At 34.7% G+C, this 24,233-nt stretch overlaps 1 protein-coding gene and 1 long non-coding RNA gene across 2 annotated transcripts; both read right to left on the bottom strand.

Moving 5' to 3' along the window:
- Positions 1 to 250: 250 nt before the first annotated feature.
- Positions 251 to 6,954, bottom strand: LOC117332751. The gene is made up of 2 exons (XR_004533783.1): positions 6,163 to 6,954; positions 251 to 6,093 (listed from the first exon to the last, which is right to left on the bottom strand). It is a non-coding gene; the product is annotated as an uncharacterized LOC117332751 (long non-coding RNA).
- A 5,279-nt stretch (positions 6,955 to 12,233) lies between these two features.
- LOC117332749 (SEC14-like protein 2) lies at positions 12,234 to 23,771 on the bottom strand. Its single transcript, XM_033891777.1, has 11 exons — positions 23,558 to 23,771; positions 21,411 to 21,480; positions 19,103 to 19,146; positions 18,715 to 18,871; positions 17,945 to 18,039; positions 16,948 to 17,104; positions 16,189 to 16,275; positions 14,947 to 15,053; positions 14,313 to 14,461; positions 13,385 to 13,551; positions 12,234 to 12,617 (listed from the first exon to the last, which is right to left on the bottom strand). Exons 1-11 carry the CDS (start codon positions 23,609 to 23,611, stop codon positions 12,487 to 12,489), a joined length of 1,218 nt encoding a protein of 405 aa, XP_033747668.1. The 5' UTR covers positions 23,612 to 23,771; the 3' UTR covers positions 12,234 to 12,486.
- Positions 23,772 to 24,233: the final 462 nt, after the last annotated feature.

Here is a 24,233-nt window from a genome sequence, read left to right as displayed (position 1 = left end):
CACTTTACCAGTACATATGTTGAAAAAGTTACCAACATTAACTTTATCTTCTGTTAAATATTTGTCCTTGTTTAATCGCTTCCAAGTTAAGAATTGAGGTTTCTTTTTCATATCGTTAATTTATCGGTAAATATCGGTAATTATCGGTAAATATCGGTAAATATAGGTAATTATCGGTAAATATCAGTAAATTTTATACTGGACGATTTTAAGCAATTCGAGACTGACATAAAAACCAAGACATTTCATGTACAATAAAACATCTTTCTTTATTAAAATAATCAATACCAGTAACGTCTATATAATATCGACCTTGCAATATTTACAGGACAGAGGTCAAACACCATTCACTACAGAAGGGGACAATGAAATATCGGTAAGTATTTTAAATCATATTGCCTCGAGTACATACATGTACAGGAACACTTGATAACGCTTCTTTATGACAGATAGAAATCGCATAAAAATGATTATTTTTTGTTTGGTTTTGTAATTGGTTAATGTCTTGTCTATCAAAATATCATATTAGAATAGGATTTCGCAGTGACATTAGCTTATACTTAGTATGGCATTAACTGGAAAAAACCTTTTGGTAAAATATCCATTTTATTTTTTAAAAGAAAGGAATAAAATCTTATGTAAAATGAATATGCCATTTTGAGTAGCTATTCGGTACATCAGTGACACTCGTTTCAGGGTCAGTTAAGTTTATCTTTAGAATTCAAACGAAACCAGTTTTTTTCAATATACTGATTCTTTATAACGCTATATTCATCGAATATTATTATGCTAAATTATGATTTAACAAAATACAATTTCTTTATATTGTTTTTAAAGATTGTAATACATCACTTTGTTCATTTTCATAAAATCGGTTTTTTATTCTATTTTAGTACGCTAAAATATGTACATGTATAGTAATAATTATCCTTTGTGCATGCCTCAAAAACCTACCTTGGATTAGTTAACATCACTTAAACCGATTTTCACACTTGAAAATACAAAAAGGAATTTCGGTATCCTCTTCAATAGATGGTTTATTTATCAATACAAATCACAGCCTAACATCCAATATTTACGTAAAATGTAGCGAGCACATGGAACTCAATATATATACACCTATCAATTTAATCACAATTTTAAGTATCACAAACAAAACATTTTTTCTTAGCGACACAGTTAAACAATAGTGACTAAAAAGTGTAAAAACCATTTTAGAATGGATATATTTCAGCCGTTTAATTAAAAAATAAAATCACAAAAAAAATCGATACATTGAAATAAAACGAGGAAAAAAATGTTCATAATTTCCTCGATAAATAACTTTTTCGTAAAACTGCCAAAAAAATCCTGCAAAAAGTAACTTACAAAATCTTGTAATAGATAAGTTATGAGTTATAATTTCACATTTAAAATGTCTCAAATTGTCGATGGTTAATAATAATTTTATTTCTCTTCGGTCAATTAATTAAAAAAAATTGTTTCTCAATAATCCACATACTTTCAGTTTAGACTTGATACATCACTAAGTTAGTTATACGAGTTTAATCTATATTTATATTTTAGTATCATTCATATTTCATATATAACATAGTTTTGTATTTTCGTAGGTATAATATAAAAAATACATCTTGTTTCTCCATGTGTGTATATTCGTCTCAATATATTTGTTGTTTCATAATATCATTCGATAAGGGTTTTATTTTAGGTCAAGAATGATTCGTACAATTAGAAATATCTTGAACACAATCATACAGGATTGTCAACAAAATACAACATACAATATACATATGATATACATTACAATTACTAAAATCTAATACTAATTCTTAAGCTTTATGGACACATACAGAGAATACCAATAGTATAATAGTGAAATTAAACAAAAAAATGTCTAGGTAAATACCACCGGGCTTGACATATTCATGTGATCCAGAATAAAAAATAACCCTAGGGTCCGCCCCTAGTTTACTTATAATCACGCGTTCCTATGACCCAGAATGGAAAATTAACCCTAGGGTCCGCCCCTAGTTCACTTTATATTGTCAATTTTCTTCCTATGACCCAAAATGTAAAAAAAACCTCAGGTCGACCCCTAGAACATGTCAAGCCTCTGTAGTATTCACAGAATCCCTTGTGGTGAATAACTAACCCTGTGCAACACCTTTTAATACACAACACAATCACATTAATTCTTGGGTACAGTTAATTGAGTTCATGTCAATGTGTTGAAGTGTGACTTATTTGTGAGATTGTTTTTAGTTCACATCTGAAGTTAAATACTGACTAAACTTCACTTCAAAATCAACAAATCTAAAAGAGAATAGAGCAAAAATAGAAACACTTTACCATATATATCTACACGTTTCTATAAGTCTATGTAGTCTTCCAGAAAAATTAATTAATCAATGGCTATACTTCGAAACAAACTGTAAAAAAAATGGATTACAATTAAGTAACATCATCAAAATAATCTGTTAATTTTTATAACATGTATTTATTTACTTGTGTACAGTTTATTTTTGTTTACAGTTTTACATCACACAAGAGTAAAAGTCATTATGAAAACGGGTGACTAGGAGAAAATTTCTGACAGCAGACAAAGTGAAGAGATATGTAGGAGAGTAAGGACGTTCAACCAGTGTTGTCGGGAAATTTGTTAAGGTTTTTTCTCATTGTTCCTTAAGGTAGAGTATCCAAGCGACCAATCTCATGAATGTCGAACCAGGACAACAAGAATTATTACCTGCTTTGTAGTATAAACTGCTATGATTTATATCAAGAATTCTATTTTTTCTAACTTAATTGGAAATATTTTCACGTTTACAATAGCAAAGATTTATTCATTACAAAAATACATCCATATGTTTCCACTTCTCAAACACACTTGGATTCTATCACGGGTCATTTGAAACTGAGATAATACATTATGCTACTGATCCTTTTCTGCAACATTAGTGGTTTTTTTATGAAGAAAAATACCAATATTCAGAGAAAAACAAATTAGGCCCTATATACACTGCAAGAAGAGGTGGCACACTTCACATTAAGCAAAAATTACAGACGCACAAATCAATGACCCACATAAGTTGCCTCCTATACAAATGTACACGATGCGGGTTCATTTTCATTCGACTAGAGCCAAGTAGTGATGAGTGTACCTGGTTTATAACAAAAAACCTAATGAAGATGAGAGGCTGTTAATACTACACCGATCACTGAATAGAGATAATTTCCATAGAGCAAACTATGTGTTAATTAAAAAGCAAAAGAATGGAATGTTAATAAATTAATTGTACCGGTATATGGCATAAACTAACAAGTTTAAACATGTAATTCTACATTCCTACATAAACATAGGTACTGCTGCAGAAAAATGCATCTGTAGTATAGGAACAATATTGCTTCTTTGTATAAAATATGTTTATTTTTTTTTATAATTGTCAAATCTACTAACATTATTTGGTGTAAATATTCTATATTACTTTTTTTTCAAAAGTTATATTTCTCAACTATATAAATTATATACTCAACATTGATTTTAGTACGACAAACATATTGCTATCATTTTGGTTTGGTTTATTTTGTTTAATTTCCTATTAACAGCCAGGGTCATTTAAGGACTTGCAAGGTTTTGGAGGTGGAGGAAAGCAGGAGTACCTGGAGAAAAACCACCGGCCTACGGCCAGTACCAGGTAACTGCCCCACGTGGGTTTCGATCTCGTGACTTAAGAGGTGGAGGACCAGTAATTAAGTGTCAGGACACCTTAACCACTCGGCCACCGTTGCCCCTATATTGATATCATCACACTACCAACAGAGGAATCGTGGTAAAAAAAGAAAGATAATAAATATAAGGCAGCCTGCTGCAGCCAGCTAAGAACAGTTTCCACCTAGGTAGCAAGGGTTTGAATCCCCGATCAGACGTGAAGAGGTATCGGGTCAACTGCACGACCACGTGCATTTCTCGGGTACTGCAGTTTCCACCAATAGTAAGACCCCTCGCGCGTTTCCATCCAGGACCACAACAGTGATTAATGTAAGTGGGTATAACATGTTTTGATATTGTTGTAAAATAAATAAAGTTTACATAAAAAGATATAATTTATTACAACAAAATTGTCACTGAAAAAAGGATAAATTTAGTATCTCAACAATAATATAAATATATTACTTCTATTTGTGTTTACACTAAGCTTTAAAACACACATTATATATTAATATTAATTTTCCAATGTTATGCACCAGACATATCACGATAAAATCTTATGTTTTAATTTTGATACTTAAAATCTGTAGACACCAGTTTCATCAGCAATAGTTTTAAATAATTTGAGCAATTTTAAGCAAATAGTACTTAATACAACGAAGCATGCTACGCTAGCCCCTAATACCACATAGCAGACCTCAACTCCAATTTGAAACTTTCAAAATAACGGACATTAAGGTTTAACTGTATATTCTATAACTGTCCAGAAAACACAGGTTCAAACGAGACCTGAACATACTGTAAGCAAGTACGCTCAATTTTACATCATTAATATACAGCATTTTTTGTATATCATGGAATATATAAACTTCGACAATACAAAGTAATGAAAAGTACATAATAGTTGTAGAATTTCAATTACTGCGGCACATGTTTCTGACACATGTAACTGTATGAACATTTTTTTTCCACTAAATGTAAAGGCAATTTTCAATGGGTTCAATTTTATTGCTATTTCACGCACAGGGGGAGTGCCTGACAAAAATTCCCTATCCCATCAGTCCACATGTGTGTACAAAATGTGTTATAGTATAATCATATATTAAAATATATGGAACATGAGTTGGGAATTTGTGTCAAGTGCCTGTGTTTTCAAGGAAAGAATAAATCCTAATAAAAATCATTGAATATCCTGACGATGAGTCAATAGAGAAATTGTGCATTTCTTAACCCCCCCCCCCAAAAAAAAAAATATAATAATAAAACAAGAGAAGCGTCATTAGTACAAAGCTCGCATCATATTTTATATCACTATACCTAACACTAGAATTAGGGGCCGAGTTCACCATCAGTATAAAGCTCGCCTCATATTTTATATCACTATACCTAACACTAGAATTTGGGGCTGAGTTCGGCCATCAGTACAAAGCTCGCCTCATATTTTATATCACTATACCTAACACTAGAATTTGGGGCTGAGTTCACCATCAGTACAAAGCTCGCCTCATATTTTATATCACTATACCCCTAATACTAGAATTAGGGGCTGAGTTCACCATCAGTATAAAGCTCGCCTCATATTTTATATCACTATACCCCTAATACTAGAATTAGGGGCTGAGTTCACCATCAGTACAAAGCTCACCTCATATTTCATATCACTATACCTAACACTAGAATTAGGGGGGACTTCACCATCAGTACAAAGCTCATCTCATATTTCATATCACTATACCTAACACTAGAATTAGGGGCCGAGTTCACCATCAGTATAAAGCTCGCCTCATATTTTATATCACTATACCTAACACTAGAATTAGGGGCTGAGTTCACCATCAGTACAAAGCTCACATCATATTTTATATCACTATACCTCACACTAGAATTAGGGGCCGAGTTCACCATCAGTATAAAGCTCGCCTCATATTTTATATCACTATACCTAACACTAGAATTAGGGGCCGAGTTCACCATCAGTACAAAGCTCACCTCATATTTTATATCACTATACCTAACACTAGAATTAGGGGCCGAGTTCACCATCAGTATAAAGCTTGCCTCATATTTTATATCACTATACCTAACACTAGAATTTGGGGCTGATCAGTTCACCATCAGTACAAAGCTCACATCATATTTTATATCACTATACCCCTAATACTAGAATTAGGGGCCGAGTTCACCATCAGTACAAAGCTCGCCTCATATTTTATATCACTATACCTCACACTAGAATTAGGGGCCGAGTTCACCATCAGTACAAAGCTCGCCTCATATTTTATATCACTATACCTCACACTAGAATTAGGGGCCGAGTTCACCATCAGTACAAAGCTCGCCTCATCATCAGTATAAAGCTTGCCTCATATTTTATATCACTCTACCTCACACTAGAATTAGGGGCTGAGTTCACCATCAGTACAAAGCTCGCCTCATATTTTATATCACTCTACCTCACACTAGTACACATATAAGGGAGTTTACTAATGATGCCTTCAAACACTTGAACCAAACTCTTAACACTTAGAAACCAACTATGGCTTCCTCTTCAGTAAAAATCCCTTATGAGCTTCGAACCAGGCCAACAAAAATGATTACCATATTTACTGTATATAAACAGGTATAACTTATATCTCAGTTATAAGATAAATGAATAAACTTCATCTTTTATAGCGCTTCGCATTAATATTGACTTATCTTAGCAACACATAGATAATTTGGTCCCCAACAATCTAACAAGAAAATATCTAAATCTATCATACACAGATAGGATTTAGACATTGTAATTAATACATGAATTTTATATTATATATCAATATATTTGACACATGTGGATCATCATTCTAGACATGCATTTGTTTCTAATTCAGAAACTGAAAACAGGTTTCAAAATACAGTAAGATGACAGAAACTCATCATTCTATTACAGTGACTGATACATTTCCCTGTTTTATGAAAATTGTTGAATAAGGTATTTATCCAACAATAAGCCAACAATGTCTATTACACTTGAGCATCTTTCTTATATAAGCCCATCCCTCTCCTTTGGGTTTTGTTGTATTGGCCCCTTTGGGCTCATTACATTATTATTGATATGGCAATAACTGTCAATCATATATAATTAAAATCAATAAGTATGTATTAACTTCATCTATAATACTGTATCATGTATATAATTTTCTACCACAATATCCTGTGTTATTCAACTCTCAGACCATCAGTTAATCATTACAGCTGTTGATTAACAATCTGTTTATACCACACGTGGTATAAACTCTGTACGCATTTTGATTGGCTAACACGGTGAACTTTGACCCAAGCTGCAATTGTTATTGACGTCATCAATAATCTAATGACGTCACATCACCGGGTCCCGGACGTCACCGGTACACTTTATTTGCATACGCGAAATTATACTTGGCCACGTTTCCCTTTGATTCAAGCCGATATTATTGTGGTAGAAACAGGTCACACGACTAGTGATTGTTGGATATGGAATTTATTTCACACTCGTAAGTTATTTTTTAAAAGTTGCAAAAAACACTCGCTAAAGCTCGTGTCTTTTGTAACTTTTAAAAAATAACTTACTCGTGTGAAATAAATTCCATATCCAACAGCCACTCGTTGTGTAACCTCTATATCTATCATATACTCCGAATCACTTAAAATTTCGGAAATATTTTATTTCACAAACTTACCTCTTCAGACATATTCGCGAATATGATTTCGTGAATGCTGATCTAGAAATGACTTTAAATTCGTGTATGATGAGCTTTTGGAGTCATGGGCTCTTTAAGACCGCTATATTGGTACACTAACCATTAGGTTGGTTGCAATACAAAGGAGCTTCATACAAATAATCGCCAAGGATTTGAATTCGCGATGGACTCTCCTGGCATATTAATTTGAAGATAAATCCCACGCGAAATTTAAGTGATTTGCAGTGTATATATATATAATATTTTACTATCAACTAGTCATACACCATCTCTAACCTTGATACTCCATCGGTTATGTTCATTATCAATCTCTTCACCCGTGGAATATGTGATGGCAGAGGCAAACAATTTCACTAGCTACCATATTTTATTGGTGTCAGAAAAAAAAAAGTAACAAATCATTATAAGCTTAAGCAATTCTTTTGAAGACACATGTAGAGGAGCAACATTCAAGCAGGGACTTCGAGATTTGTTTATGAACATCAAAGTTCTAAATAAGTCTTTTTGTTTTGTTTTATCCAAAATATGGGGGTGTCTGAGTCTTCAATATTGTCATGACATATTCGTTGGGTATATACGAGAAAAGTGAACATCATAACACCTAGAGTATCAAGGATGACACAATCTCACATCTCTCACAAACATTGAAAATAAAAACTGTCCTCTCCAACGTAAAACAGAATTGTATCGTTTGTGTAAAAGATTTTGATTAAAATGATGTGGCAGGATATGGTAGCTTAAGAACACAAAGAGGATGGGTCAGGGAGGGGGAAGGAGGGGGCAGGGCAGGGCAGGGAGGGGGCAGGGAGGGGAAAGGGAGGGGGAAGGAGGGGGCAGGGACGGGGAAGGAGGGGGCAGGTCAGGGCAGGGAGGGGAAGGAGGGAGCAGGGCAGGGGGTAGGGAGTGGGAAGGAGGGGCAGGGACGGGGAAGGAGGGGGCATGGACTAGGAAGGAGGGGCAGGGACGGGGAAGGAGGGGGTAGGGAGTGGGAAGGAGGGGGCAGGGACATGGGCATTGGGGCACCACTTGGCGGGAGAGTGAGGTGAGTCGGAGGAGTGAAAGGTAGTTGTAGATTAATCCATAAAAAAAATCTTACTATCAACAACAAAAATTGTGAAGAGGTGTGGTTAGAGTATAACTAAGAATAGTTAATTAAAACAACATCTCACTAACAACAAAATACATAGCAACAACAAATGGGACTAGACACATCAAAATATCAATATTTTGAGTATAGTTCAATAAATACAAGGTCAGTTTCGTGTCATTTTCATCTCTCTATTACAGGGAAATATTTTGATTTACGTTAACACCTGATAATTGTCACTGTTAAATATAATTATATACATTGATAATGTTCTCGTCTTACATTTTTGTATTATAATCAAAACTCCTGGTCCTGAGATATTCATGTACATCAAATAAGAAATAATTAAAAGCAGACGTAGCAAATTCATCAATTAAAATGAGACCTCTCATATCACAACATGAGCACAATTAAAGTATGCTAAACTTGCTAAGTACATTATATATACGCAAGACCAAGCAGGCCCTTTGGACCTACATTGTGTGTGGATCCTTGTTAGCACTAGCTAATATAAGTAACTACATACATAGAACAAAGAACGTGCCGATAATAAAAAGAAAAATAACATTAAAGAAACCTGAAAATTTCCTCAGAAAACGTAAAACTGAAAACCAGAGATAAATAAGTATCCCTTTAAGGTTTTTCAGAGCACTCTAATCAAACCTTACAAGAACATTCAGGTAAGAAATTAACAATTCAGCACTATTTTAGGGAACTATAGGCCTTTTAAGAAACACGACTAAAAACTTTTGCCAATTGTTGATTGGACAAATATAGGCCTGGATACAGTCGGGACAACATCATGTGTCCGTCATTTGTTTTCAATAGTGTACACAAACCTTCCTATGATACCACAGTATCGAAAATTAAAGTAAGTCCTTTAATCACAGGCTTGATTGAGGCAACTCTAGAAACTAGTAATCAATAAAAGTTTATATGTAAACTTGTTTTACAATTGTTGTAAAGTTTACATTTTTAGAAATGAAACTATCCATTTTGTTAAATTTTACAATGTATTTGATACATTTTAAACATTGTTTAAAACGTTAGTATTCATGGTTGATTGAGAATTGTACTCCGTAATTTTACTTCAAATTCATGTTCAAAATTCAGATTTTAATATATTCTGACTTGAAATGCTAAATTTTTAATTGACTTTCAATTTAACATAACTGTCACATACACAAATAATTTCTAAAAGTCTCCCATTAAAAGGATGTAGTCATAGTAAGAAGGGGTCAGATTCCTACACTGCAGAATCATGCCAACATATCCACCTCCCACTACAAACAATGCTATTTTTTAAATGTAATGCCATGTTCATTCTCACATATCATTTCAACAATATCACACACAAAAACAAAAAAAAGGTAAAAAAGGAAGGGAAAAAAGCAACATTTTGTTCTTAAATGTCTACCGCCACCGGTAAAAAAGTCTCATTATTATCAAACACATTATCTAAAATCATTTTTTTTCTCCTAGGTTTGTAACCCAATATTGAATCACTGCAAACCGCCACTTTTACACTAGTCTAACACATTAGAGATTTAGTTTAGATGTGCTTAATTGTCACTCATATGGAAATATGTCATTACAAATGTGAAAGAGTATTAATGAAATAACACATTATTTTGGATCATTAATATAACAGATAAATCAATTACTAAGTAATTGACCTTTTAACCTTCAATATATATTGGCACAAGAGTATGTTAAAAATGTTCTTTACAATGTCTATTTAAACATATATATACATTTGTATATATAGCCTGGCAAGGTAATGCTAATGCTATGTTCTTGGAATATAAATTAATTTTTGTGGGGTTTTATTTTCATTAATTTATGGATTCACTAGTTACGGTAGGCCACATATATCCCCTTTGCTTTTTTATCTTTAACAGCTAGCATAATAATTGGTTTGTTTTCATGAATATTTCCCTATCGTTTATGTAAGAGTTATGAGAAAATACTTACACCAACAAAAAAATTGCAATTTCAATTGTTAGAGGATAACCGTGACAAATTTCAGATATCTATTTTCACTTCTAAAAAAATTAAAATTAAAATTTCAAAGAATGATTTTCAGCTGCTTTACCTGGTACATGTACATTTGAATTCTAATCTGTGAAATCAAAACTTACAAAACAGATTATTTTAAGGAGAACCACAAAATTTAAGTCCCACAAATAATTCTGACATTACAGAATACATGTAAGTAGTTCTAGTATTGTTTTGAACCTGACCAAAAGCGTACCTTAATATACACAAATAAGCCGCCATCCATAAATAAGCCCTCTTCATCTAAGAAGAATCATCGATTTAAAAAAAAAATAAGCTAAAAGTGGTTAAGAAACAAGGGCCCAATGGGCCCAAATCGCTCACCTGCAATGCAGTGATCTTTTCATATATGGATCCTGCAGTTATTTGAAAGCATGCTACAGGACCAATTTAATGTCTCTCTGCACTTTGGCTTTTCACTAAAAGTCATTTAAAGATTTAAGCATACTTGATCGACGTGACCTTGAATGTGAGTCAGGGTCATTCATTTGAAAAAAACTTGGTAGCCCTTCACCCCAGCATGCTACAGACCCAATATTAATTCCATGGGACTCTTGGTTGTTGAGAAGAAGTCGTTTAAAGATTTTAGCCTTTTTGACTCCTGTGACCTTGAATGAAGGTCAAGGTCATTCATTTGAACAAACTTGGTAGCCCTTTACCACAGCATTTTACAGACCCAATATCAACTCCCTGGGACTCTTGGTTATTGAGAAGAAGTCGTTTAAAGATTTTAGCCTTTTTGACTCCTGTGACCTTGAATGAAGGTCAGGGTCATTCATTTGAACAAACTTGGTAGCCCTTTACCACAGCATTTTACAGACCCAATATCAACTCCCTGGGACTCTTGGTTATTGAGAAGAAGTCGTTTAAAGATTTTAGCCTTTTTGACTTCTGTGACCTTGAATGAAGGTCAAGGTCATTCATTTGAACAAACTTGAGAGCCCTTCACCCCAGCATGCTACAGGCCAAATATTAGGTCTCTGGGACTGTTGGTTATTGAGAAGAAGCCATTTAAAATTTTTAGCCTTTTTGACTTCTGTGACCGTGAATGAAGGTCAAGGTCATTCCATTGAACAAACTTGGTAGCCCTTTACCGCAGCATGCTACAGACCCAATATCAACTCCTTGGGACTCTTGGTTATTGTGAAGAAGTCGTTTAAAAATGTTAGCCTTTTTGACTCCTGTGACCTTGAATGAAGGTCAAGGTCATTCATTTGAACAAACTTGGTAGCCCTTCACCCCAGCATGCTACAGACCCAATATCAAGTCCCTGGGTCTTTTGGCTATTTAGAAGAAGTTGTTTAATTTTTTTTAGCATATTTGACCCCTGTGACCTTGAATGAAAGTCAAGGTCATTCATTTGAACAAACTTGGTAGCCCTTCACCCCAGCATGCTACAGACCCAATATCAAGTCCCTGGGTCTTTTGGCTATTTAGAAGAAGTTGTTTAATTTTTTTTAGCATATTTGACCCCTGTGACCTTGAATGAAAGTCAAGGTCATTCATTTGAACAAACTTGGTAGTCCTTCACCCCAGCATGCTACAGGCCCAATAATAGGTCTCTGGGCCTTTTGGTTATTGAGAAGAAGTTGCTTGAATGGAAAAGTTGACGCCGGACGGACGGACGACGGACGGACGACGGACGCCGCGCCACGGCATAAGCTCACTTGCCCTTCGGGCAGGTGAGCTAATAAACCCTCCCCAAACTTTAGTATTACGTTTACACTACAGGAGGGGACTTATTTTAGAAAGAATACGGTTAGAACTGACATTGCAGGATGTAGGATTTCACTTTTTTCTGTACATCATCACAGAAGATTAGCAACACTCTCTGGGAAAGCACAAACACTAACTATTCTTTCCCTATTTTCTTTTTCAGGGGGGTAGGGGAGATCCTAATTTATCACATGGGGTTAACAATCCTTCGTCGGACTTTCATTGGCAAGCTCAAATTCATCTTCCGTGTCAGGTTCCAACATCTCTATAATGTAATAAATCTTCTTGCTTCTTGTCCAACTGTAGGTATTATCAAATCTGACAACATCTGTAAAAGAAATCGAAATGCACAATCATTAGTTTTTGCTAATGACTATGACTGAACTACAAATTTAAAAGATATTATGATTTGTCCAAGTCATGAAAAACATTGATAACATTGTAAGACACTGACTTTGGTTTCCATTTATTATTTGAAATTATTGATACATCTCATATAGGTAAGTAAGAGTGCTGTTTGTTTTTGCATTTAGATGACCATTCTGCAATCACATGTGGCAGGATATAAGATGAACGTTTTGAATCATATTCTGGCTGAGACAACCAACATAGGAAGAGATGGATCCAGAATTTGCCAAGAGGGGCAAACCTTTAAAGAGCCTGAGATTCCTACTATTAATACTGAAAGCACAGACATGTACCAGTACAGAGTAATACTGTGTTCTGTGTATAAATGGGATAATGTATGGTTTAGAGATCATTCCATGACATCCTTCGTGTGACCTTTGTGATGTCATAATTGTATGTAGCCATGGAAGCCGCAACAGTGAAACTTAAATGGCTGTTCCATCGAAATGTTCACACATTTCAATGATGATGGATAACTTATTTTAGTTGAAATAGAATCTATATCAGATGGAAAGGGTACAGAAAATATGAATACTTTGCAAAGTTTTTATAAACGACAACTGTATTGTATATAAATACAATACAATTGTCGTTTATAAAAATATTGTTTATCACAAGATAAATAAATGCCTATTTATCCACCAGAAAAACATCCATATCAAAAGAAATTCATCATGTCAAATTTACATGTGCCAGGGTCTTGAATAATAACGCTGCCGTCCTCGGGGAAAATATGACTGTTGACGCGCTGAGACGGAATCACCTCCTCCATGGCATGGGCCTTCTGCCTACTGTCCTTGGTCCGCTTGTAAACTCCAAACCCAAGGTCGTATCCCTCGGTTATGAACTGCCACCTGTCAGTCAAACAAAGGGAGATAATAATCTTAATAAAAGTGGAGCCAAACACCATATTTATCTCCCCTTGTTTATCGTGTAATTCTTGTATTCTTACTTTACATTTAAGCTCTAATAGAAACTATGCAGTACTAGACTAAGTGTTTATCAACATCCTGGTCAGATGCTAGCATCTCAGTATTATTACACAGGAATCAGACACTCTAATAACTCGTAGATGGAAAACAAAAGCCAACATATAGTAAGATGGCTAATATTTTAAAATCTATATATTGATTATTTATTCACAGCGCATCTGATTCCAACGTTTACTCTATAGCATACTACTGTGGAAGTTGCAGTTCAGAATCAGCTGAAAATTTATTTCACTTTCATCAGACACTGTCAGGTCTACTTGTATGGATGACCAAAGGGGAGATAACTCAACTGATGGCACACTCAGGATCGGTCAGTCAAGTCTACATGTATGAAAGATGAAAAACCCACGACAAGGGGAGATAACTCACATGATGGCAGGACAAGTGGAGATAACTTACCTGATGGCATTGCCAGATTCGATCAGTCTGGTATGCTTGCATGGACAACCCATGACAAGGGGAGATAACTCACCTGTTGGCATTACCAGAATTGATCAGTCTGGTATGCTTGTATAGACAACCCAGGACAAGGGAGATAACTCACCTGATGACACTATCAGACTTGATCCGTCAAGGTCAAATCTACATGTATAGAAGACCTACGACAAAGTGAGATTACTTACCTGATTGCACTATCAGGTTCAGTCACAATGAGGTCAACTTGTAAGGACGACCCGCGACCTATGGTAACCGCTGTGTATTTGTCCATGTCTAATGAATTAATGCTGACTTTGGAGTAAAAATCCTTCGGTACATCTCCTCCTTGGCACACCTGTACAGGTAAAAAACAAAGTGACCTATATGTGAACTTAAAAGTAAAGGTATTGTTGACAAACAAAGTAAGGTAAATATTGAGGTTAACATACCTACACAAGGTAATTACAAACTTCATCAGCAAGTTTCAAAGAGATGAGTTAGAAAATGAGAGAGAATCTCCACACAAAAACATTTCTCGTGAATGGATAATGTCATACAGTAATACATCAATATTTTTTAGAGCCATTTAAAATCTACCCAACAGTGAGCAGCATTCAAAGCAAACAGGTTCGACTTTTCATTATGACATCTTACCTTACCTTTTTCGTAAAAAAAAAAAAGAAAAAAAAAATTTGCCCAGTAGTTATGAGTTAACAATGTTAAACTTCCTGTCAAGCAAACGTTTTACTTATTTACTACCCGGAAATTACTAATGTTAAAAGTTTGTGAAATGGCCATCTTATGAGATGAATGAGTACAGAAACAAGCATCTGGACCTACCAGAGCACTACATCGAGGATCTCCAGGAGGATCAGTTCTCGTACCTCCATAAGCCTTTGGTAACTGGTCCGCGTCTATGTATTGTAGGAGTGCACTGGAAAAATTACCTGTCAAACCCATACAGGTATATATTAATTCACAGGGATCATTTTCATAATAAAGACAAACAGAAGTCATAACCTGAAAAATCATGGATCAGTAATTAAAATCATTAAATGGTGTATATAATTACATAATGAGACTTCACAAGTAATTATCACCCCTGTTTAAGAAAAAGAATCATGTTCCTATTCAAAAGTAAACAATTGCATTAATTTGAAATTAGTTGTTGTCAAGATCTAGTCATTAGCGGTCAAAGTTTTCCCAAAATTTCAGCAACGTTCTGTCCATATCTCACAAGGTAAATGCTTCCCCTCCCTTTTTTGAAAAGGCACTTTAAAAAAGTATTTGAGAACGATAGAATCATCATTTTGTTGAGCAGCATGAGACAGCTTGGTCTATTGAAAACCTTCATCTGGTGAACTTTCTAATTAAACACAAAAAAGGTAAAACATGCATTCTGGGTATTGTTTAAGCACTATACATGTCCTCTACCAACCCACACTCAAAATAATAACATGTGACCTTGACCTTGACCCAAAAACCTTGAAACATGAACTTTTCAAAACTCTGACATTACATATATTTGTTTATTGTATGGTACTATTAGGTATAAAAAGGATGGAGAGGAAACCTATAGACCTCCTGATTTCACTGGCAGGGTTGTAAAAAAGAACATTGATTAATAGAATCTAACATGGGTCTGTTCCAAAGACAGGAATATCTCAACCCGAGTGTAAGAGTTTGGCCTGTCAGCACGAGGCTTGCCGAGTGCTGGCCGGCCAAACTCTTACACAAGGGTCGAGATATCCTTGTTTTTGGAACAGACCCATGGTTGATTATTTTTCTCACATACTTGCAAGCAAATGTATGTTTTTAAGAAAGTTTTTCATCACGCCATCTACAATACTCCTTGGAATGTGCATCAAAATTGATGACGTCATCATGTAGGACATAGTTACTCAACATAAAATGATGATGTTACATTATTGTGTGCAGAATCATATAGTGCGTGCCAGCTGTCTTTACCCCTCTGTGTGAGTTCGATTTATCATTCCCTTAGCAACCGCGGGAAAACCCTGTGAAGTATGCGAGAAATTTCTATCTAGGACACAAAATATCCTTGATCAAATGTTCACTTACTTGTACCATATATTCTAACTTTATTAGCTGTGGCTTCAGATAGGAATGGTTTGACTATGTTGTAGGCTATGGGGAAGAATCTTGGGGCTAAAAAATAAAGGCAAAGAACATTGGCAAAATGCACATAGGATATCAATACAGTCACACTTTCATGCTTGTGGAATTTTGACTATTTTGATATAAAAAAATCTTTTATTTTGAATGTTATTAAATGTTAGAACTTCAAGTCAAAATATCATTCGGTTACATCTTATTTCATGTAAATTTACTTGTATAACTTAAGAGGCTGCTAGTTGGCAGATTTGTTCTCCAACGTTTTTTATGCTGAGCGTGACAATCTCCTTGTCATAAGTTTCTATGTTGTCTATTTCCTAAAATTATGACTGATTTCCACATGAAATACATAAAATGTTAAAAATTTAAACACCAGTCTAAGCAAGACAATTTCTGGATTGCAGGACCAGGACTGTTCTGACTGCAAATGACGACTAGTCCTTTATTTCAGTATTTGATCAGTCAGACATAAATACATCCAATTCAGTGAGAGTGTTAATATTCTTGTTATTTTGAAATGTCTGTTGTTGTAAAAATTTAACATAGACACATTGAAAATTAATAGAAATATATGTGGAAAAGTGTTTCAAAAAACATGATAGCTGAATTCTGAATTTTTGAATTCTATATAAATACTCAACACTGTCATTCATGTTGAAAAAAATGCTTTGTTTAATATGAATTCATCTACAGGAATATATTTACCGTTGATAACAAATACAAGTTTGAGGGTTTCCGGATAGTGCCATTCAAACATGTCGATAATTTCACAAAACATGTCCACCCCAGGTTTCCATAAATGTTTCATCCCCAGGTATTCAAGGTCGTAGATCACGATCACCTCCTCCACCTTGTGTCCAAACTGTCATTCAAGCATAATTTGTTTTGTAAAAATTATAGGAGCAGATATTTGAAAACTGTATGATTGTGACACATACTTATAATAATATCATTGAGTAGAAAACAGGAAAACAGTTCTTTTACGATGATTATCATTGGTATATGATCAAAGTGGGTTTTTTTTTTATCAAATTTTATGTTTTGATTAGAAAGCAAATTTTCCGGAAAGCACTTAATTAATTAAAATTTACTTTTCACAATTAAAAATAAACAAAAATAGCTCCAACAAACAAGCAAGTCATTAAGAGTGAATAGAATATGACTAGCAGGGATTGACACTAAAAAGTAGCCCGGCCAGCCCTGGGCTGCCTTGAATCTGGTCAAGCTGTCAGAATGTCCAGACCAGCAGAACTGTGGGCTGCCAACATTTTCAATCAAATGTATAATGTCCAGCTAAAATTTCCTTCATTTACTTCAATAATTTTATTTTCAAAACATTTTTCATGAAACCCTTTGGTGTAAGATCTTATATTTTATGCTCAGAATGAACTAGAATGTAGGAAACTGCATCTAAAATATTCATTTTTTTCCTCTCAGTGTTTGGGTAAGGGCTTGAGGGACAATGCTCCCAAATCCCCCAAGAGGGGCATCACCTTTGGCAGTCCGGGCGGCCTCATTCTAAAACCTGGCAGCCCGGCGGTCTGTCAAGGTGATTAGGTTAGTGTCAATCCCAGACTAGGAGACAGGACATTGCTGAATTGATGACAAACTTAATTAAAAGTACATGTATAACAAATGGAATTGTACAGTATAAATACAGGTGTAAAATATGCCTCAAGTAAAATATGGCCTTAATTCTCACATTTTCGGTCTGTTGGATCTGTTCCACTTGCAGTCTTTCCAGACGATGAACCTGTGTCTTAATTACATCAGATTTCTTTACAGAGCGCAGGATGCCTGTAAACAATTATGATAAAAATGTACTTTATACAGTAGAATAGAGGTCGGACATTCTACTGAAGAAAAATATGTAAATTTTGATTATATAATAAGTACTTGGTTCGGTTAATTTTGTTTAACTACTTATTAACAGCCAAGGTTATCTAAGGACATGCCAGGTTTTGGAGGTGGAAGAAAGCCATAGACGTACCCGGAGAAAAACAACCAGCCTTCGGTTATTACCAGGCAACTACCCTGCATGGGTTTCAAACTCATGACGAAGAGGTGGAGGGCTAGTCATAAAGTGTCAGGACCACTTAACCACTCGGCCACCGCGGCCCCTTAAGTACCAATCTCATAACACATTTCAATTGTATTTATGACACAATGACAGGATGCAAGTCTCATGGTCTCAAAATCATTTACGAATGCAATTAGCTTAACATGACATTTTCATACCAATTAAGATCAATGTCTCAGATTCAAAAGTAATCATTACGATTGAAAACAAGAAAAGACTAGCGCTGTTGTTTATTTTTATACCATACCAAATCTTACATACTCTACACCATGGAATATTCAAGCAAAAGGTCTGACTTCCAGATCAATCACCGATCTGGGAGTCAGACTCCGGAGACAAATATTACATTCTTGCTCATAGGAATGTGTCAAACCCCTTTGTAATATTCCTACCCTTGATATCAATGCGTCCAAAAGGGTCAATCCAGATTGGGTTGCCTTGCTTGTCATATCCACAATGTCCGCCTGTTAGATATTTACTGACAACCTCTGGTATCACAAAACTTTCTAGGACCGTGTCAGCTCCTGTTTTTTTCCTCCAGCTAGCATGCTGTTTATTACAGAGAGGTGAAGAGGTGTTAAAATAGTGTTCAGTTAATTAAACCATCGATTATTAACGGATTTACAAGAGTCGAAAAATGTTGTGAATATTATATATCTAGGAATTATTTTTTTCCAACAATGACTTCTCAAATTACCAGCTCACTTGATATTCATATATAAAACCATTTTTAATGTATTATATTAAATACTTTACAATGTTAATTATTAGGAAACTCACATTTCTTAACATTTCTTCTGACTTCTTAAGGTCAAAATTCCTGGCTGAAGAGTAGAAAAATGAAAACCTAAATAAATCAATTGATACAATAATGATGATCCACTGATTTATATTACCAGTAACCTCTGAACTGTATAACATAAATATGCATACATGTACATATATGACAAGTGTTTTTATTCACACATATGATTTGAATATCTTAGCTAGCCAACGGTTACCATCCGACTCCTATTAGGTTGATCCACAACCCTTATCTAGTGAAGATAATTGAGATTGATGTATATAAAGACAATTCTTACTGATTTAGTTAGGATATTCTTAAATATTGTTATACAAATGTAAACATCAAATTTATTTTAGGAAAACAAATGTACTAATTGATAATAATGTATCACACCATTTTATGCAAATCATGCCTGATCACATGCCTGCAGCAGACCTTGTAAAATTGTATTCCTTGAGGTAACAATTAATTCTAAATACAAAGGGGTAAAACATATTTAATTAATTTAAGGTGTGAAACCTGTATAAATGGCCTTTGTTCTATACATTCATCCCAGCATTATTTACATGAACAGAGGGAAAGACATTATTACATAAATTTGTATGTTTGTTTGATTGCTGGGTTTATCGTCCCGTGAACAGCTAGGGTCATTTTAAGGTAGGGTCTCCTTGTAGTAGTTAGTGACTATCTCACTGAAAAACATACAGGAGTCCCATCGCATGCTAACTACAGCAAATAGGGTAAAGTGTCTTGCTCAGAGACACAATGACGCCAGCACAGACCAGCTGGTTCCTCAGCTTTCCAAGAAACACAAACCCATTAATCGCCACAGGTAAGAAGTGTCGAACCATGTATCTGGAATCTTCACCAGAGATTGTGTGGCCAGTGCTCTAACCAACTGAGCTACTGCAGCCCCTATTTTACATATTCACAATGTAATTCAAGGTAAACCTATTAAGTGCCTAGGAAATATCATAAAATCATAAATATAAATAAAAATAACTGCTCAGCTAAATTTAAAATACTCAAAGCAGACAAAGGGGCAATATGTTTCCACTGGTTATCAAATCATTAGGTATTGTGTACTTTCACAATTACAGTAAAACATGGAAAAGTCAAGAGGTATAAGTATAATATTCGACTTATCCTGCTGTTTCATGACTTAAATGTGTTTTATGTACGGATCATGCAATGACATAAATGACCCCATTTCATCAGTTGTCCACCATACAAATGTCCGATAATATGGTCGGACAATAAGGAATATATCAAAACATACAGTTTACATCATTGGATTTTTATTGAATTAAACATTATTTTTTATCTGCACGTGATCTAGAAAAATAACATGTCAACTGATAAGCACTGGGCATGTCACACACGTGAATACACACCCAGGCCACATATACATGTTGGGTAAACATTTGGTATGAGGCATATCCATATTATTCCATCCTATATGTAATGTAAGGGTGGACATTTCCTTGACCATAAATAATTAATTCAATCAGTTCATTAGGCAATGACACACAAATAATCTGATAAAAAATTGTATCCAATCACGTACCCTGTTGCCTGTTTGTGATGACAATTAATTAAACATTATAATTACTGACATGTAATTGGAGAAGACCATCATTTTAGCTGAATTCATTCAATTGACAATGGCATAGATTTCTCTCTTTTGGGAGTTCATACCAGTTGGAAATACACGTCCTGTATACATCGATCCAAACCACACACAAACAATAAATGAATACATTAAAATGAAAATGAAAACTCTAATGAATTATTGTTTTCTAAAATGAAATAATACAGTTGTAAAAATAAAATCCTCTCACAAAAAGTGTATGCACTGCATAATTGTCAGAGTCCAAATGTTTTTTTCAAGAATCAATAACAAATAAAAGCTGATATGCGGTGTAAACACATCCAAGCTTGGTTAGCTTGATAAAAGATAGTAAAAATAAAGATTCATTTTTAATTTTCCTAAAAATGAAAATAGCAGTGACATTTTCTATTACTAGAAATTTCAACATTTCATAAGTAAGAATATATCTGCAGGTTGTGTTCAATTTTGTCTATATAACAGATTCAAATATTCAAAATAAAAATTTTAAGGACCAGATAATACCTACTAGAGGAAAACTTAGTTCTTGTTAGATCTGATATGTCATGTTTTATATTTATTGGTATATAAAATGTTCAACATGAACAGGGATTTTTTGTTATTATTAAGGAGGGATGTTCAAATGTATGAGGCCTGATTTGCCTTGTACATTTCTGTACTAAAAACTTTACCTCTGAGCCAGCGGAGCAGGTAGTAATCATCATGACTAGGCTTTAGGAGATCTTTGACATTTTCTTTGAACTGTCAAATCAAAAGGAAACAAAATTTATAGTAAAATTGTGTGAACTATGTCTTTACTATAACAAGAAATTTGTAAGGCTGACATTAAGACATGGGTCTGAACCCAGCATCTCCTCAAACTTCCCAGTAATCAACCCAGGAAATTCAAGCAGGAAACTTTGAATACCAGCACTAAAATGTTTTTTTGTAAATTATATATACATATATGTACAATGTGTGTAGTATATCATAGCAGATGTTTTGTAAATCAATACTTCTAAAAATACATTACATATGCAATTGAGTCCTATACACAAGGCATTTGTCTAATGTTGGTGTTAGAGCTAGAGGAAACTCGGATTAGGATGTATATAAAAGTTTATTGGAAATGGACTCGACCGAGTGCTGGTGGCCATGTAGCTCAATTGATTAAAATGTCAATCAGAGTTTGGTGGTTATGGGTTTAATCATTACTTTCTTTCAAGTTCTCTCCCATCTGATCACAAATAATATGGAAGGAATGAGGTTATCTAACTAAAGTCAAACCTGCTCTAACGACTGCCTGTATATAACTACCACCTGTCTATAAGGACCAATTTTTAGATTCCCTTGAGATTTTACTATATAACAACCCTCTGTATAACGACCACCTGTCTAATGTGACTAACGACTGGTGATTTTGGAACGATGGTCACTCGTTTGTTTTCTATAGCGACCGATTTCTGTCAGCCATCTTCTGCTCTCGGCATTATTTCAGAACAAAGTATCTGAATTTTTTTTTGACCTGTCTATTAAGGCAACCTGTCTATAGTGACCGCTTTTTCTGCTTCCCCTTGGGCAGTCTTTATAGACAGGTTTGTCTGTACATGTAGTTCATGTTGGTGGTAATTTTGCTGTAGCTTAGAAGTAGGATGTCTGATAAGACATCTAAAAGAAGAAATATCAGGGACGTATCCCAGTTTGACCAGCATAGTTTTCATCATTCTTTAATTTCCTATGACAAATATAACCAGTCTGAGTTTGGGTTGTATATAGCCTCAGGAAGCATATAAATTGAAATGGGCCCAATCTATTTTCAGGAAGTCCATTCAAGCTATGGGTGTTAGCACCATTTAATCTGAAGTGTAGGGGAGTGAAGTGTGGGAACAGTACTGGACTGACCCCTTATGGCCAGGTAGCCTATAAGCTATTTAGCTAGCTCCAATAGTTAGGACATCCAACAAATTAGGGTTTGGAGGATCCATGTAACATTTTGTCTGAGTTCATGTCTGGTTGTTGCATTCTTTTTAGCCTTTTAATTTTCATATTGCTAATTCTTACATGATTGACTCTGTCATATGGAATTAATTAAATGAGTTCAATAATTTCATATGCCACAAGCCTTTATATAATTAAGCGATCGTGAGTGGCATATAAAAAAGTATTGAAAGAGGTTGCCAACCTTTGGTTCCCCTAACCCAGACAATCATTCGACATCACATATTTATATTTTTTATTATGATGTCACATATTTATTATAACGTCACAATATAATGGTCTTATTATAGATGTGTCTTAAAATATTTCTGATTGGGCCAGTTATACAATAAATGTATTTATATAAACATGTTGAATTATGTACTCAATATATGCCTGATCAGGTGATGTGTGTTTGTGTCATTTGACTTTACCCTGATACACATTAATTTCTTTCTCTCAAGCTCCTTAAAAAAATATGTACAAAAGTTGATCGTAAATACCTCTGAAGAACAAGAACATGACTAGTAGATAACATTAGCCTGAAATACCTAAATATAGTCTTGATAATATATATGTGCAGTTACCTGTATAAATTTCTGACTATTTTTATTAAAAATACCCTGTGTTTTAATAAAGTGTTACTTATAGTTATATGTCATTAATTATAGTACAAATCCTATGGATAAAATTATTGAAATCATATGGTGAACGCGAATCTCAATTAAAGGCAGACAGAGTTGTCTTTTATCTGTGGGAAGATACTGTATCTACAAGGGATGGTGTGTGTATTCGAACTTTGATCAGGTCGCATCCAGCTTGACACTGATAGTGATAGTTACGATGTCCGATGTCAACTCACTGTTTGTAGGGCCGTGGCTTGCAAAGCACTGAGGTCTCCGACCTTTCCACTCATCCTGTCGGCTGTTTATGTTCCTGTCTATGCCATTCTATGAGCAAATGAATTTGTCAACAGCAAAAGTGCCGATACATGTTTATCGCTGTATCCACAAACATACACATATTGACAGAAAGTGCACCGGAAGTATGACTGTCAAGTGTAAATTTAGAAACGATAATTCTAACCAAATTCTCGGAATCCAGTACAACGAACGGACGGTTGTACAACCGAGGCATTAGTTTAAACAGTATTTATTAATATTCAATACAAGTGTACACATACACTGCAAATTGTACATTGGTGAGGGATCTAGAAAAAAGCTTAAAGCTTATATTAATCTATTTCCCTCTAAGGTTCGGGGTATTATAACTGTGTAATATCTGTACATGTAACACTACTGTAGCCTTTGAAAAAAAAGGGGGGGGGGGGGGGGGGGGGGGGGGGAGGGGACACCTGATCGTCACTAACATCAAACAGGATTTGAGACAAATGCTGGAACGATACATTTTTATTTTAAATGTACCGGGAAGCCATACTAATTTTTCTTTGCATTACCTCTCTGGTAGGGACCCCTACTCGAGACTACTCCTGGAAAATTCTATATGTGCCTTACTTTTTGAAGACGTAATTAACCATC

The sequence above is a fragment of the Pecten maximus genome, chromosome 8 (genome assembly GCF_902652985.1).
Source record: "Pecten maximus chromosome 8, xPecMax1.1, whole genome shotgun sequence".
Classification (NCBI taxonomy): domain Eukaryota; kingdom Metazoa; phylum Mollusca; class Bivalvia; order Pectinida; family Pectinidae; genus Pecten; species Pecten maximus.
The sequence above is the reverse complement of the archived record's forward strand: the minus strand, read 5'-3'. Positions and strand labels throughout refer to the sequence as shown.